General features: G+C 57.3%; 1 protein-coding gene across 1 annotated transcript in view; it reads left to right on the top strand.

Moving 5' to 3' along the window:
- The window catches only part of WDR27 (WD repeat domain 27), a 41,465-nt gene that overhangs the window by 22,470 nt on the left and 1,783 nt on the right, over positions 1-17,212 (top strand). Inside the window, exons 19-23 of the mRNA XM_015558345.1 lie at positions 1-95; positions 1,190-1,311; positions 2,388-2,485; positions 3,469-3,571; positions 5,251-5,349. The exon at positions 1-95 is cut by the window's left edge and continues 1 nt beyond it. Coding sequence (XP_015413831.1) covers positions 1-95; positions 1,190-1,311; positions 2,388-2,485; positions 3,469-3,571; positions 5,251-5,349 — 517 coding nt within the window. The remainder of the gene's footprint in view (positions 96-1,189; positions 1,312-2,387; positions 2,486-3,468; positions 3,572-5,250; positions 5,350-17,212) is intronic.

Raw genomic sequence — 17,212 nt, forward strand, 5'->3', positions numbered from 1 at the left:
CAAACAGAGGAGCCGGTGCGCCCGTGTGTTCCGGCTCACCACGACTGGGGCCGCGGAGATCACCGGCCTGTCCGCCGCCAACGAGTTTTATTCCCGTATCCTTTCTCCTGTCCCGAGGGCTGCGGCTGGAGCCCGGCCTCCGCACACAGCTGAGTGTCTCAGCTCCTCCCCGCGTCCACTGCGGAGCCCAGACTCCGGTGAACCGATTCTGAACAATGTGACAGCTCATCTCAGCAGTGAGGGGCCCTAAGGGATAGAAAGGGGACGCGGCGGCGCCTCTGACCGGCAGCGGCACACGTGGTGTCGGCTCCGCGTCTGGGACCGCATGACCTAGTGCAGGGCCAGACCCACCCCAGTGGCCTCGAAACAGCTGCACTTCAGTGGGACATACACAGAGCCCAAAGCTGTACTTATTTTAGTCTTTAGGGCTAACATCAGCCCTTTCCATTAAAACGCATCTATTTAAAATTACTTGGAAGCAAAAATCAAAATCTTCAGGAATCTATTTTGTAACATTTTAATTTACTCAGAGGCCTCATTTGAATTCTTTTGAAGAGTTCTGTAGCTGAAATTTCATAAGGACTGGCTTTGGTATTAGAAGGTTCTAGAATATTCTGTTAATATGCGTTATTTTTAGTCTAGAACCTTTTGCTAAAAACAGAACAAACAGCCTCCTGCGAAGTGCGCTGTTGCACCTGCGGTTCCCCACGTGAAGGCTCTGCTCTGCTGTCCGCGTGGGCCCATGATCAAACCCCGTGCCCTTTCTCCGATGTGCACGTCTCAGGATTTGGGTAGATTGTCCTGCCGTTCTGGCTAAGCACTGGCAGTTGGGTAGGTCATAGGGTCACGTGACCCCTCAGAGCCCACGGAGCCGATCACACTCACCTGTGATGTGTCCTGGACGTGGCCACTGCCCAGCCTCAGACCGGCTCCGAGCCAGCCCCTCCTCCTGCACACGCGTCCGCGCCCCTGAGCATCTCCGATTGGCGTATTTCCCAGGCGCCTCGACCCTCATTTATCTCCTGGTGGAACTTGGTCTTTCACCTTGAAATCTGCTCTGCCCGGGCCTCCCCTTTGTCCTCCGCCCCCCACCCCCACCTCCCACCCCCGCTTAGAGAGGCAAGGCCCGCGTGGGGAGCGGACTGAGACCCCCCGTCTGTGGACTTAGGCGTTCCCTAACAGAGCCCAGACCTGGTGCTGGCCGCCAGCCGGAGCAGGACAGTGGAAGTTTTCGACCTCAATGTGGGCCGCAGTGCCGCCGTGATCCAGGGAGTCCATTCCCGGCCCCCCCACCAGATCTGCCAGAACCAGGTGAGTGAGGTTGGGCCTGCACATCGTTTGTGAAATGCCACGTCCAAGGCCGTCACTGATGCCATTGTGAGATGCACTTGCATGTCTCCCACCAAATCCAAGGCGAGTTCCTGTCGATCAGGAAGTCGTTCTGAGCCTGGATGTGGGGCGCTGGAGGCATTTTCACGTCATCAGGGGTGAATATTGGTGCGTTGGGCTGTGAGGGTTGCACGGGCCTCTTTGGAAGCCTGGGGAGGGCCGGGCAGCCCTGACGGTGGAGTGACGGCCATGCAGGCACCTCGGAGCGCGGGGCAGCCACCGGGCCAGCAGCTCCTATCAGGACGGGCTGGTGGTTTCGACACGCCCACAGCAGGGCTCCGGCTCAAAGGACACATTGTTACTCAGAGCAGCGCCGGGAGCCTAGTGCCAACTCCACCTGGCCTGCAGCCGCAGTTCTGCCTTTGGTGCATCGGCGTGTTCCCGTTTAGTGAATGTGTACCCTGAAATCCGGCCGTGACCCCGAACCTCCCCGTGTTTGTGCATGGAGTCTGTGCAGGTCACAGGCTGTCATCCAGGCCTTGGTGCCTTTCTGGGTCCTTGCACAGCACATCTGAGAGCTGGTGTGCGCGGGAGGGCGCTCCCTCGGCTGCTGCCCTGGCTGGATGGCGCCGAGGGCTCGGGCCACAGGGAGGTTTTCCCGGGCAGTGACCGGGCCAGAGGCAGGGCCTCGGCGACCAGCACACAGGGGACGCATGCAGACGTCCCTGAGTCCTCACCAGGCGCTAGGGCCTGTGATCGCAGGTGGTCGAACACGGATGGTGACCTGTGCTCAAACGCACCCTGGAGAGCTAACACCTCAGCCCTGTGACCTCTCTCCTGGGCTTTCGGGGGACACGCACGCCCCTGAGCTTAAGGTCAGAGTGCACCACTGGTGATTGTCCACATGGGAGCTTTGGAATCCAGTTATGACATTGTTGTAAGTAAGGACAAAGCTGTGGATTCTGGTGATGACCTTGGCTGCGATCTTGTCAGCTGTCGGCAGCGTGATGGTGACCAGCTCCGTCTCAAGATGCACCTGCCCTCCCCTTGCACCATAGGGATCGTCATTCACGACCCAGCCACCTCAGGACTATAATCTTTTCGCAACCACCGCCGTGGGTGACGGGGTCCGGCTGTGGGACCTGAGAACCCTGAGGTGAGGCCGTCGTCCTGTGCAGGGGCAGGTGTGGGGCGGGATAGATGGCGGGAGGTGTGCGGGGGGCAGGTGTGCAGGGGGACTAGGGGGAGACCAGGACCACAGGGCGTGTGTCTATTGAAGCACATGCTGTGAACTCAGAGGGACCAGGTTGGAAAGTCTGTTCACACTGACCCTTCTCAGAAAAGTGATTTATACCCAGAATCGGTTACAAAATGTGGAAAAACCACAGCTCTGGTCTTTCCTCTGGGTGTTGGTTCTGGCTGCCCCAAAAGGTGGTGGCGATTTTTTTCGATAAACCCAGCTCCATTTCCCTTACTTTTGTTTTAATTTTTTTAAAAAACATATTTCTATTGATTTCAGAGAGGAAGGGAGAGGGGGAGAGAGAGAGAAACATCAGTGATGAGAGAGAATCACTGATCGGCTGCTTCCTGCACGCCCCACACTGGAGATTGAGCCTGCAACCTGGGCATGTGCCCTGACCAGGAATCAAACCGTGACCTCCTGGTTCAGAGGTCGACACTCAACCCCTGAGCCATGCTGGTGGGACTGCTCTTGTGCTTTTGGGTTTTTTGTTTTGTTTTTTTAAAATAAACAAATCTTAGGTAGCTCTTTAACAGTTGGTTGTAAAACTTAACCAGCCTTGATAGAATGTTGCACCTTCCAACAGCCTTTGAATTATTGATTTAAATAATTTATGATTTTAAAAGTAGGTTTTTATATTTTTAAAGATCTCCAGAATATATTTATCACTTGATAGTCTTCATGTATAAAAGTTGGATTATCGTTAGTTTGGATCTTTGAGACTTTATGGTTTAGAAGTCTTTTAGTTACTGTTGAGGGTCTCAGTGTTCAGTCACCTTCACAAATAAAAATGTTCTTATCAGTTTGTTCATGTTTGTGAAACAGGTCAATATCCTAGGTTGGGTTAAAAATGAAAAAAATCATTTTTTCTCCTGGTGTTGCTTTTATTTTCCTCACAGGTGTGAGCGCCGTTTCGAAGGACACCCGACCCGCTGCTTCCCGTGTGGGATTGCCTTCAGCCCCTGCGGGCGTTTCGTGGCGTGTGGCGCGGAGGACAGACACGTACGTGCTGGTCTCAGTCCGGGGGCTGGACGTGCCCGTGGAGAGGGCGGCATGGGTGCTCAGCAGGGTGAAGCAGGCTGACGCTGGAGGCTGTCACGAGTGTAAGAGCAGTGGCGTGAGGTGCGAGAGGTCGTCCTGGTATTTTTCGTGAAGCAGGGAACTTAAAACACCGTTGCTTGTTTGTTCCTTCCTCACTCAGTGACTTACTGTGTGTGACATGCTGTGTTTTCTTTGACCTCCCAGATAGTAACATCTGTATATATAAAAGCCTAAGTGACCATTTTACCGGTAGCTATGACATGCACTGACCACCAGGTGGCAGACGCTCAACGCACAGGCATGGAAACATTGAACAGACTGACGAATCTCAGAGGGAAGGGGAAAGGGGGGAGGGTGGGAAGAGATTAACCAAAGATCTTATATGCACACTAGAGGTCTGGTGCACAGATTCATGCACCAGTGGGGTCCCTCAGCCCGGCCTGTGGAAATCGGGCCGAAGCCAGCAGTCCGGCATCCCCCAAGGGGTCCCGGATTGCAAGAGGGCTCAGGCCAGGCCGAGGGATCCCACTAGTGCACAAATCTGTGCACCGGGCCTCTGGTTAATAAATAAAGTGACACATACCTTAGGATGGATTTGGAACAAATACTAATTTATGTTTGTTTGTCTTTAACGTATTTAGGAAGGTCTGTGTAGTGTCTTAGGGATGTGGTAACAAATTACCCCAAACTCAGCAGCTTCAAGCAACAGACCGTGGTCCCTGCAGCCTAGAGGCCCTGGGTCTCACTCAGGTGCTGGGAGGATCGGTCCCCCTCCACTCCCCCTCCTGGAGGCCCTAAGGAGGGTCTGGCCCACGTTGGCCTGCGCTTTTCTCCAGGCCCTGCCCATCCTCATCCTGCCCCTTCCTTGTGGGTCTCAAATCTCACTCTCCTCTCTCGTATGAGGACACCCCAGAGCCACAGGAGCTGTCCCTGCGGCACCTCCTCTCAGAGCACGGCCCTGTGCCCGAGCAGGCTGCTGGCCCCTAGCCCTGGCCTCCTGGCCTGTGGAATTGGGGCAATAATGCCGTTTCTCCATCGGGCTGTAGATGGATGAGGCGAGGCAGTGACATAGAAGTTGGTGCTCAGCACGTGTCTGCTGCTGTGACTAACCGCTGTACTTTATAACCAGAAGCAGCAGATGCCACAGAGGCGCCAGTCTCCGTGTCTGTGTAGCCTGGGGCCCTGAGGAGCCTCCAGAAGTGAGGACGTTGTCATTGGGTCAAAACGAGAGATGACCCACCTTTGGCAGCCAGGGCAGTTTGGAAGCCCCTGTGGGCTTGGTGGGGGGATCTGAGGGGCCCGGCCTCCCTGAGCTGGGGCCTGGGCTCCTCCCCGCCGACCGCTGTTGGCACCCCTGCTGGCCGCCGCTGAGCTGCTTGCTGGACACAGCGTCCGTCCTTCTCCGCACCCCTGGTTGGCGGTTCCCGTTGGCGCTGAATTGGGACCAGGCACCACCTGTTGAGAGGCTGGGGTACAGAGCCTGACACCCTTAAGATCACCCCAAACAGCCTGTCTTGACAACGGCCCACAGTGGGGTCTGGGGCAAGGCTGCTGCGTGCGATAGAAACCCCCTCACCTTCGCCTCCTCGTTCGCTGATGGCGGGCTCTCCCCACCGAACACCTGCGGCCTTGTCTTCCAGGCGTACCTGTACGAGGCGGGCTCCAGCACCTTCTCCCACAGGCTGCCGGGGCACACGGACACGGTCAGCGGGGTGGCCTTCAGCCCGTCCGCCCCTCAGGTACTGCCTCTCCCCACAGGTCTCCCCTCCTCTTCTGTGTCTGTCAGACTTGTTGTGGTGAGTTTTATGCTGTTTAAGACCACGGGCCGGTTGTGATGGCGGGCAGGGAGACCAGCCTGAGGAAGGAAGGCCTCGGTGTCTCCTTAGGCGCAAAGGGCTCTGCACGCGGTGCTGCTGGACAGAGCGTGGCTGGACCGGGCAGCTCTGGGAGCCCCGAGCCAGTCAGTGGCACTGAGGTGGACACACGTGCAGGACCAGGGCGGGAAGGGGAGAGGGGGGACCCCAGCTCAAGGAACTGGCCCGATTGGGAGAAAAGATTAAGAGGAAATGACAGCGGCTGCACATCAGCCAAACAGAGTGCATGGGCTTGTGTTAAGGTGCAGAGGGAGGTGATTCAGTAGAAGGTGTAAAGACAGGGAGCATCCAGTTGCGAGTATCTGGGAATATTGGTTTCATTCTGCTCCTTACGTTTGAAGCTGTGACTCGGAGAACATTATCGCGCGTGTGCTGTGTGCACGCGGAACCGCGGACGCTGCTCTGCGGGCTGCTCGCTCGCTCGGGCGGGTCCTGTCCGTGCAGGGCAGGGGCAGTGTCTGCGCCACATTGGTCGTCCTTGTCTAGTAAATGTTGGAAAGTGCATCAAGCTTGTCCTGCCGGTGACCACAGGTCCTGCCAGGACCCCTTGGGGGGGGGGAGGGCTATCCTCTGAGGGGGCAGGAGGAGGGACGGGGAGAGGTGGGTCCTGGGCGCCCAAGAGCAGCAGAGGCCCAGCAGCCCCCCGCGCGCTGCCCTGCCCTTGGCTGTGAAGGTGGGACCCAGTCCTGCCCCACAGGGCGCTCCTGCCCAGCTCTCCTGTGGCCTCGGGAGACAGGACTCGCCCCTGTGAACCTCCTGCCAGTCTCCCTCCACCTGTCAGGGAAGGTCCTTTAAATTCCTTCCAATGCAGCCAACCCGTGATTGGAAAATAGGTGCTCTTTCCTCATGGTTTGGATTTGAAATCTTAAAATAAGGAACCAAAACTCATTTTGATTAAACTCGGTCCTTAGAAATTACGTTGATGGGAAAGATTTTTGCTGCCACATCTCCTTGGCCAGTTTTCCCTGCCTGTCTACCTCTTGACCTGGGCCCTTGAGTTCCACATTATTGAAATGTGCCCGGCATTCTCCGTGGAAACGGCCTGGAGAGCTCGCAGGCACCGGCGGGGCAGACGCCAGCCGGGAACACAGGCCAGTCGTGTCTGATGTGGCGGCTGAGCATGAGGCGCGTCCGAGGTCCCTCTCCACCCCAAGTGTTTGCTCCTCTCAGACCCGTGTGTACCCCTCGGGGGACATGGCTATCACTGTTGGCCTGTTCCTCCTGTGCGTAGTAGACACGTGTCCTCTGTGTCCGAGTCCGTGGCTCCTGCGCTGGCTGCACTCTGGGAAGCTTGCTGAGCCCGTGCCCTGCGCTCTGGAGACCCCTGAAGTCGAAGTCTCTGTCCTGGCCGTGGGCCGCCGGGGTGGCTTCCTGCCGTAGCTTGGTCTTTGCTCGCTCCTCTGCTGCCTCTGTGCTCCCAGCCCTGTTTCTCTGCTGTCCCTCAGCCTTTGCCAAATGCTCTAACTCTGTCCTCCAGACCCAAATGCCACCTGTTCCTGGTGTGTCCACCGGGAGGCCTGCAGCCTCTCCTGCTCAGTAATTGGAATCCAGGCCAGTCCCTCAGGCCTCCTCTGACCATGAGACCCGTGACCTGCATGCTCAGTGCCGGGCCTGGGCCTGCACATGGCCCTGTCTTGCTCTCCCCACCTGCACCCATGGTGGCCAGTGCTCTCCTGTCCTCCCCTCCTCCCCTCTCCCCTGTGTCCTCAGTCCGCTTCTGCCAGGCTGTGCAGCCCTCCCTGGTCTCCTCGTCCCAGGGGCCCCTTGTCCCCCCTCCACCTGTTGAGTCCCCGGACGTGCCCACCCACCTCCCTTCACTGGCACCATCCCGTGGCGACAGCGGCCTGGGAAACACGCTCACACTTGCTGAGGATGGTCCTCCTCGCCGTGGCACTCTGAGCAGCGTCTCTGGGTGAGGATCGCGTGGTCTGTGCGGCACGGCTCCCCAGAGAGAGCCACACGGGGCACAGCCAGCTGAGGTGCAACAGGGGGTGTCCTAGCCTGCGGGCTCCCACGACGGGGGCTGAGCCCGTGTCTCACTCAGACCCACGAAGCAGCAGGACGGGAGGGCGGCCTGGCCCTCTGACCGTTCCTCATGCCACCGACGCTGCATCTCCGACCGCGGGAGAGCTGTCTGGGCCCTCGTTCCTGGGCCTGACGCCCAGCCCACAGCCTGGCTCGGCTCCTGGGAGGGTGAGCTGATTGGCCAGCCCTTTCTATTGCAGTTTTCTCCGTTTCTGCCCTCGCTGTGGGGGGAGAAGCCGGTGTCCGTTCCATCCCGACGTGGAAGGCCCAGGTTTCAGAGGCCAGAGCTGCAGTCCAGGCTCATGAAGTAACCGGCAGTTTGGACGACGCTCCCTCGCAGACACTCACTGGCTGAGCGTGAGGCTGCGGGGCGAGCCGTGCGGACTCAGGAAGGTGCCCACGTGCCCAAACGCAGGTGCGCCCTCACCTCGGCTGGCGACTGGCTAAGAGCTGCTTCAGGGACCCGGGTCTCCCTCATTGAACCAGAGCTCAGCACCCCTGTCTGCCGGCGGAGCCTCTCTGTTGCTGGCACAGGACGGTCTGAAGTCGGCCAGGGTGCTGGCTGCGCGGGGCTTGCTCTGGGAAGCTGTTGGCCGGGTGCGGTGGTTGGTCCTCATTCGTTTGAAGGAACCTGCCTCTGAGGGAAGGGCGTGGCTCCGTGGAGACGAGAGCTGGACCTGGGGGAGAGTGAGGAAGCTGCAGTCACCGCTCTCATTCATCGGGAACACTCCACCCTGACCGGCCCCTCGGCTCCTCCGTTGCCCGCTCCCCACTCACCAGAGGCGGCGGCAGGGCAGGTCTGGGTGGTCTTGGGTCAGGCAGACAGCACACGGCTCAGTCCTCACGCCACACGTCAAACCCCAGCGCACTTGGCGTCAGCTGCGCTAGCACATCTGGGCGACGTTAAGACGCCTCATTCCCAGGGTGAGGTGAGCTCCCGGAAAATGTCTCACTGCCTTTAATTCTGCCGTTGGCTTCCGTGATTTATGTCGGATTATAAAAGAAAGAGCGAAAAGGGCGTCTAATAGAGGAGTCCACTTCCCCTGTTGCTGCATTTAAGGATTTGAAACACTTCCTGGTGTTCCTGCCTCATTCTCTCACCTTTTACCGCCAGACCCCATAGAACCTAGTGATGGTGTTTGCGCCTTAAAGGGAGTTACTGAAGGGGAAGGAGGGCGCCGAGCCTGCCCGTGCTCCTCCCCCCACAGCTCACTGTGCTGCTCACAAGGCCACGCAGCGAGAACCTGTGCTGGACGGGCCACGGGTCACCGGCTCCACCTGCAGCCCAAATAAAGGAGCGGCTGCTCAGCACCCGGTGCTGGTTCTTGCGGAGCAGCCCCCACGGGCGCCGGAGCCTCGGGGCCTCTCGTATGGCTCAGTGTTTCACCCGTGAACCGTTCCCTGTTTTATTTCCTAGAGAAGTCGTCTCGTGAAATGACACTTTGAGTGGCTCACAGAATTCAAAGACATTCATAGACAGAGTGCATACTTAAATGTTCCCATAGGTGAGTGGGAGATACAGACAATTCCACCTTTTCTCAGAGGAGAAGTGTGTGTGCCCAGACGTGAGAATAGCTGGGCTTTCGAAGTGGGGATGTGAAGAGTAAGCGCCAAAGCTGAGCCGGGAGAGGGGGACTGGGATGTCTAGATCCGGAACGGAAGTGGACACGGCTGCCAACCCACCAGGAACTAAGGAGCGTGGATGACGGGGAAGCGTCCTGGGAAGTCACAGGTGTGGAAAGTGACTCAAGAATGAACAGAAGATTCAATAGTTGTATAAAAGTAAAGAGATTAAATTGTAATAAATAATAACAAATGTTCACAAAGAAAATCCCAGGATGAGGTGACCTTATGGCAACCCCTACCAGACATTTAAAGGAGAACTGATCTCGCTTCACAAACTCCTCCTCGGTCCCTGAGGTCGGTATTACTCGGATTAACAAATCAGCGGGAAATTAGACAAATATCTTCTAAAGATAGCTGCAGAGATCCTCAACAAATTAGAGCAGATCAAATCCAGCAATGTACAAAAGGGTTCTATACCATCACCAAATGAGACTCATCCCAGGAACGGAAGCTTGGTTTAACCGACAGAAATTAATGTACATCACATCAGTCAATTATTAGACAACAGCTAGCGCCCATTTAGGGAAGACTCAAGAACAGCAGTGACAGGACTTGCTCAGCCAATACCATCATCTCTGACCCTCTTTCCCCGCTTGTGCTCTTCACGCGGGCAGTTGACACGTCCCCCCGACGAAACAGATAAGCCGTCCACACCCCCCCTTCTCGAGACTGTGCCAGCGGTTCTCCTCCAGATCCACATGTGCACGTCACGCTCACCTGGAGACCCGTGGCCAGTTGGTGACTCGTGGTTGTGTGTGGGGTTGTCAGTTCCCCCAGGTGTCAGGTAACAAGTGCTGGTCATTGCCATGAGAGCAGAGTTCCTTTCTGTAGCCATTGGGTGGCCCCATCGTGGTGGGCCGGACATGGATCTCAGCATTGCGTGTGGCCCCGTCGTGATGGGCCGGACGTGGATCTCAGCATTGCGTGTGGCCCCGTCGTGGTGGGCCGGACGTAGGTCTTGGTGCAGGCGATTTTGCCTCTGATTTCTCCGTCTGACGGGAATGTCTGACCTGCTAACCCTGCTCCCCACCAGGCCTGCTATGTTGGGGGCCCCGGGTTTCCAGTCAGGCCCTACTTTGTGAGGGACCCTTTTGGCCTGGTCCCTGCATCCTTCCCTGCAGAACGTGGTCGTTCCCAATCTCTTCTGGGCAGGAAGGCGGCTCCTCTAGCCTCACCTCCCGTTTTACTCCCAAATACACCCCAGTCACCCTAACACGCTGCCTGTCTGTGCTCCGCGTTCCCGCACACATTGCAGCCTGTGCAGCTGCCGCCTCTGCTTCTGGGGAAACGTTCCTCCCCTCTCCACCCAGTTCCTCTCGTCCTTCAGACGCTGCCCCCCATGTCTGGGCCCCGCCTTCCTCTCAGGGAGTCTTCTGCTCCACCCAAGGCCCTTCCGCAGCTGCTTGGTTTGTGGAGCCGGGTCCACTCAGCGCATTCACCTCGGCGAGGTCAGTGTTGTAGTCCAGCGCTCTGTCTGCACACGCCATCTGCATATGCCAGTCGCACACACCAATCGCACATGCTGCTCACATGTGCCACCCGCGCACGCCATCCTAGCATGCCACTTGCACATGCCACCCAGGCCCAGACCTGGGTGTTGAGTTGGCGTCATAGGTGTCCCCGGTGACAGGCCCAGGTTGCTCCCCTTCCAGATGTCCCTCCGTCCCAAGCAGCTGGCATTTCTCACGTGGCCTGTCCTGGGGCCGGGGCGGTGACGTTGCTGGGAGTCAGGCTAACTTCTCCTCTCAGCTAACGTCGTGTTGGGAGGCCCAGTACGGCAGGTGTGGTGCACGGAGGAGGTGTTTGTGGCTGGATGGACCAGTGGGAAGGAGGGAGGGGCCGTGTTCTATGTGGCCGCTCGGCCGTGGCTGTCCTCCTGGTCGAGCGGCCATGGGGTTTCCATGGCAGCACGCGGGCACATGGGTGGGGCAGGTCGCCTGGGTTACCGGTGACACATTTGCAACCGTTTGTGCTGCAGCGTTTGAGTCGAGGCCACGGAAGATGGTTCCTATTATACTCGGTGGCGTTGACTGAGGTCTGGCCGGGTCTGTTCTGATGCTCTGGCCCAGCCCCCGGCGGCTGCGTGGCCCAGCCCCAGCTGGCTGCGGTCACGGCGCAGGAATGTGGCCGCTGGCAGTAACTCCAGCTCAGCTCCGTTTCTCTGTAAGTGATTTATAAGCCCAACTTGAAAAATTGTTGCTGAAATAGGTTGCAGCATTTTAGTTCTCAGCACACAGGGTTCCTCTCACATGTATTTCCTATTGTAGCTGTTGCCCAGGCCAGGAGGGCGGTGGATCACACACCAGCAGCTGGTCTTCTGTTCCAGGGCCAGGAGTCAGGGAACAGCTATGTGACACAAGGAGGAGGCACAAGAACCAGTCGTCCCTTGAAAGCCACACAGACGCGGCTGTGCCTGTGGCACCGATGGGCTCGGCAGCGGTGACTCATCCAGGGAGCCGGCCAGCTCGCTTCTCCTTCCGGCACCAGAGCTGGAGCGAGGAGAAGGCGGGTCCCCGTCCGAGGAGCAGTGGGTTCCGCCATGATTCGGCGCAGCCTCTGTGGCCTCGGTGGGGCGTTCCGGGGGCACACACACAGGAACGTGTTGGTGGGTCCTCTAGCTTCACAAGTGCCGCTGTTTTAGATGCGTTCCCCCTTCTTAAAGGGGCGAGAGCCGTTGTGGAACGTAGAGAACACACACGCAGACAGAGCGAGCGCACAGACGGGGACACGGCCATTCGTTCCTGGCCACTCGCTTCCGGCACAGAGGTCGCCGCTAACACTGTGTAAACACGCAGGCTTTCCCGAGCGTGTGTACAGCGCGCACACGTGCGTGTGGTGGTTTCCGCCTAACTTCCCACCTGGTGGGACTTGGTATCCGGCACCAGCATTTATCGAATCACACTTCAGGGGCTCCTGGTTGTTTGGCCAGGGCCTGGGCTGTGGGATGGGCACCCCGTGCACACTCTGCTCCGTGGCTCTCTCCCTAGAATACGTTTAGACCTGTAATTGCCGAGTCAACGTCCTCACTCTGAACAGCTTTTGGTAAATGTTGCCAAGTTTCTCTAACAAGTTTGGGTCAACGTATTTACCTCCTGATAGAAGATGAGGAGATGTGTCTGCAGCAACAGGAACAACTGCTATTTACAAATATTTGTTGTGCAGAGCACAGGCCCGGGCCGGCTGGAAGGCCAGGATGGAGCCGCCGTTTCAGTTCTTCCGGGTGAACCGCCCCCTTCCTCCTCCAGCACACGGGGGTTGGGGGGGCCTCCAGGCGGAGCTCGGGTCTCAGGCCGCGAGCGAGAACGGAACTCCGCTTGGTCTCTCGGGCATTTGTATTTCACTTCTTATGAATTATTTATTCACCCTGTTTTTAAATGGAAACACTTCTTTATTAGGTATCAGCTCCTTTCCATAACTTAGCAATAACATTTGTGTTTGTGATATTTTGAAAAAAAACCTAAGATCTTTTTTCTTTAATTAGATTTAGGAGAACTTCCCCTAAGAGGATATGTTCATTGATATTTTCCTAATGTCTCGCATGGATGTAATCTGTTCTTATATATTTTAAATTTTATTTAAAATGTCACCTTTGTGCCTGTGCCTGTGTGTGGCCCCAGGGGACTGGCAGCGCCTGTCACTCCCATGTCCCTCTGGATGTGCAGTGCCCGGCCCTCCGTGAGAGGGTCTCGGCTGCTGCTCCACACGCTGTCCACTCCCTCAGAGGCCAGCTGCTTTTATTATGCGGCTTTACAAGAGTTCTCCTCAACAGCCCCCTTTTTATAAAGTTTTACTTAGTTATTCTTCCAAAAAGAGTGACATTGTGCAGCATTTCAAGTCTCTTTGGGAGCAGGGAGAAGCCCCCTGAACCCCACCACCAGCCCCCTCGCCTCCGCGTCCAGCCCTCCCCTCAGGGAGAACTCCCCTGAACCCCACCACCAGCCCCCTCGCCTCCGCGTCCAGCCCTCCCCTCAGGGAGAACTCCCCTGAACCCCACCACCAGCCCCCTCGCCTCCGCGTCCAGCCCTCCCCTCAGGGAGAACTCCCCTGAACCCCACCACCAGCCCCCTCGCCTCCCCCCGAACCCCACCACTAGCCCCCTCGCCTCCGCGTCCAGCCCTCACCCCGGGTCACTGCAGCCAGTCCAGCTGCGGTTCCATCTGTAAGGGTCTCAGAAGGCATTTCATTACGTGGTTTGTTGAGACACAGCTTACGTGGCACAGAATCCACCCCCTTAACTGTGCAGTGCGGCTGGTCTGACCATGTTTAACTTTGTGCAGCCGTCAGCACTGCCCGTGCCCAGACATGTGGCCCCGCAGAACCCACACCTGGTGGCAGGCAGCCCCCGCAGCCCCAACCCGGCCCCCACGGGTCTGCGTCTCCGGGACCCGCCTTTCTGGATGTTTCCCGTCCAGGACCTCCGGGCAGGTGCCTGTCAGTCAGACCCACCCACACGGCAGCCGCCGTCCTCTGACGGCTGAAACGCCTCGTGTTCGGGGCCCTCCCTCTGCTCCCCCCGCTGTGGGTGGTTTCTGGGGTGGTTTCCGCGTTGGCGACGCTGAGTGGTGCTGCTGTCGAGATCCACGTGCACGTTTCTGCCTACACATCGCGTCAGCTCCGTGAACATTCCAGGAGTGGGCTTCTGGGCCCCGTGGCCGCTCTATTTTTGACTGCTGAGGAACTGCCAGGCTCGGTATGTGGCTCCGTTGGTTTACATTCCACATGCGGCTACAAGGTCCCGAGAGCCCCACATAGTTGCCAGCACTTGTTATTGTCGGTCTCGTTGTAGCCATTCGGGGCGCACAGTGGTAGCCTTCCCCTCGCGGTGAAGGGGATGGATGGCGTTGAGCACGTCATGCGTTTGATGGTCCACATCTTCTTTGGAGAAAGCATATTCCAGTTCTGTGGGGCCACAGGCGGGTGCCCCATCCGCGTGTTGAAGGGGGGTGTTCTCCTCCATGGAGTGGCCCTGACCGTTTGGTGTGACCGTTAGATGTTCGTTGCTGGTGTCAGTTCTGTCCCAGGCTCGCACGTCCGTCCGTCCATCCGTCCATCCGTCCGTCCGTCAGCCGTGCCGTCCCCGTCATGGTGACCGCAGCGTTGAAGTAAGTGCTGAAGCTGGAAGGGGCCTCCCAGCCGGTTCTTGGCTCTTCAGAGCCCCTGGCATTTCCATCTGAGTTTGAGGAGCAGATTATGTTTTTGTGTCTAAAAAAGAAGTTGGGGTTTTGATAAGGGTTGCATTGCATTGCGAATTCAATGTGGAAAGTAATGATTTATCATGATACTCTCTTCTATTCCATGAAATGGGATGTTTTCATACTTACTTAGTTTTTCTTTTTTGCAAAAAGAAGAATTAGACCTTTAATAACTTATTAGAATTATTGTTCATAGCATATGTAACAAATAAACATCTTTCAGAATATCATAAAAATATAGGAAGTGAAATGAGGTATTTATAAACAAAGATAGGAATATTTAAACAAGAACCACATACTTCTCAAAGTGGAAAAAGTCATAAAAATCTGCACTAGTTTCCTAGGCTTCCATAACAAAGGACCCAAAACGAAGTGACATAAAATGACAGAAACATACCATCTCGAAGTTCTGGGGCTAGAATCGCAGACGAAGGGGCCGTGAGCAGGTGGCCTTCCTGAGGCGGAGGGGGTTCTGTCTCGCTCCCCCCGGTGGCCGAGCGGCTGACGGTCTCGGCCTAGCTTGGCTGTGGCAGACTTCCTTGTCCTGTTTCAGCTCCGAGCGACAGTGTTCAGCCTTTCATCATTAAACGTGATCTTCTTTCATCGCATGGTGAGAGCCGTGTCCCCTGCCCGTGAACACGGATGATGGAAGGTTCTGTAGGGTTTCCAAGGCCAAGCCAGGGCAGCTTCTGCTTTGTTTGCTGGAATGTTCCCTCCCGGGCCCCGAGCCTCCGTGAGAAGCCCCTCTGTGCTGAGGGCCTGCGGAGAGGCTGTGCAGCCCTCCCACCCCCAGGCGCCCCCTGAGCAGGCGGCCGCGCCCGTCGGGGACCCTCACAGTGCAGCCGGGAGCTGCAGAGTCCCCACCTGGAGCCCAGCACCTCCCCTAAATCATGAAATGCAAGAAAATGGTTATTGCGATGCAACAGTAAGTAGCCGAAACACCATGTGTATTGTGTCACCTGTTCTTGACGTCACGGAGGTGTATTTTCTTAGCTGAGCTCCTTTGCCGCGAGAGTTGGTGGTGGCTTTGCCGTCTTCGCATCACCGTTACGCAGCTCTCCACGTTCACACTCCCGTCTCTTCACCACTGTGTTCGGACGGAGAGACGCCGTTGGGCGGGCCGGCCGGGCAGGTTCCTGCTTCTTCCTCTAAGACAGCGGCTCCCAACGTTGGCTGCACATTAGAGTCACCCGGGAATCTTTTTAGAATCCTGATTCCTGGGCCTCACCCTCCCAGGCGATTCCAATGTGCAGCCGCTGCTCTAAGACCAGACGTGAGCCAAGCCACTGTCTCTGGCATCCCAGGAGGCAAACCCACGGCTGTTCCTGGAGCCCAGAGCGGAGATACCCTGCTTGCACCTTTTAAAGGCTCAACTCTTGTCATCGGGACCTGCCGTGGGCTGGAGAGCGCGTGGGTGCCCTGGGCTCGCGGTCACTCACACTCCCCCGCGGCCCCACCCTCACTTCCTCTGGAGTCAAGTGCTGAATGGAAAACGAGGTGAAATTCTTTTCTGGCCCCATGTGTCCACTCCTATTGTGTAGACTTGTTAGGTTTTAAAATTAGATCTTTTGTCGTCTAGGATTCAAATTACTCGCCCTCCTCCTTCCCTCTGAGGTTCTGCACTCTGGGCCGTGCTTCCGTGTCTCTGCAGCCACTCTGCTCATCAGTGTATTTTGTTCATTAGATTCCACACGTGAGTGAGGTTGTGTGGTACTTGTCTTTCTCGGAGCGGCGTATTCACTCCGCACCGTCCTCTCCAGGCCCCTCCGCGCTGTCTCAGGAGGCTGCGTAGTGTCCCTGGTGTGACTGTACCACAGCTTTTCACCCACTCACCTGCTCTGCTGGTGGGCACGTGGGCCGTGTCCAGGTCTCAGCCATTGTAGCCTGTGCTGCTGTGAGCACAGGGCGCACACGTTCTTCCTGAGTGGTGCTTCTGGTCTCTTGGGATAGATTCCTAGAAGTGGGATCCCTGGGTCAGATGGAAGTTCTGCATTTGATTGTTTGAGGGAACTCCATACCGTTCCCCACAGTGGCTGCCCGGTCTGCATTCCCACCAGCCGTGCACGAGGCTCCTTTTCTCCGCATCCTCACCAGCACTTGCTGTTGCTTTATTGATGGCGGCCGTTCTGACAGCTGTGAGGTGTGTGACTAACATCTGAGACCAGCATTTACTAGGAGGCCTTTCTTGTACTGGCTCAGGAGCTCAGCTTGCTACACCGGGATGCCATTAAGAATAGGTTGTCTGGCCTTTAATTTCGTGGCTTTTGTCTGAGACCTTAGGTTCACTGGGTCGATACGGGTTTAAAACAACGAGGAGAGGATGTCTAAGGACGAGTGTCACGAGAATCGGTCTTTCCCTCCGTGTGGCTGTGGGGATGCTGGGCAGGCCCAGGACATCATCGCAGAAACAAAGCGTGAGCAGCCACATGTGCGTGACGTCCCCGCGGCATGAAGCGAACGCTCATCTTCCTTCCAGCAAAAGGAGCGTGAAGCGCGAGACGTGGGGAGGCCCTGGGAGCCTAGAAGGAGCCCTGTTCCCGGAATTGTTCGCCGCGGCGGAGGCCGCCGTCTGTCCTGGGCCAGGAGGTCGCCCCCGACGGAGCGTCTGTCCTCACAGACGCCCTGGCCTCCCGGCACCGGCGCCGACCACCCCTGATGGAGCCGGTGCTTTCGTCAAGTTGCTGACAGCTGGTCACGGGGCCGTCGGCTGTCCTAGGTGCGTGCAGCCCACCAGGGCCGGCGCGGGGTGCATTGTGATGCTGAGCAAGCTGCCCCTCAGAGCCAGACCCCAGACTTGGGGTGCACGGCACCTTTGTCCTCCAGGGTGCGGATGGATGGAGCAGGGGTGCCGGAGGGGACCCCAGGACAGCGGGGACGGCGGGGTG

This window comes from Myotis davidii, unplaced genomic scaffold, assembly GCF_000327345.1.
Source record: "Myotis davidii unplaced genomic scaffold, ASM32734v1 scaffold592, whole genome shotgun sequence".
NCBI classification, from domain to species: domain Eukaryota; kingdom Metazoa; phylum Chordata; class Mammalia; order Chiroptera; family Vespertilionidae; genus Myotis; species Myotis davidii.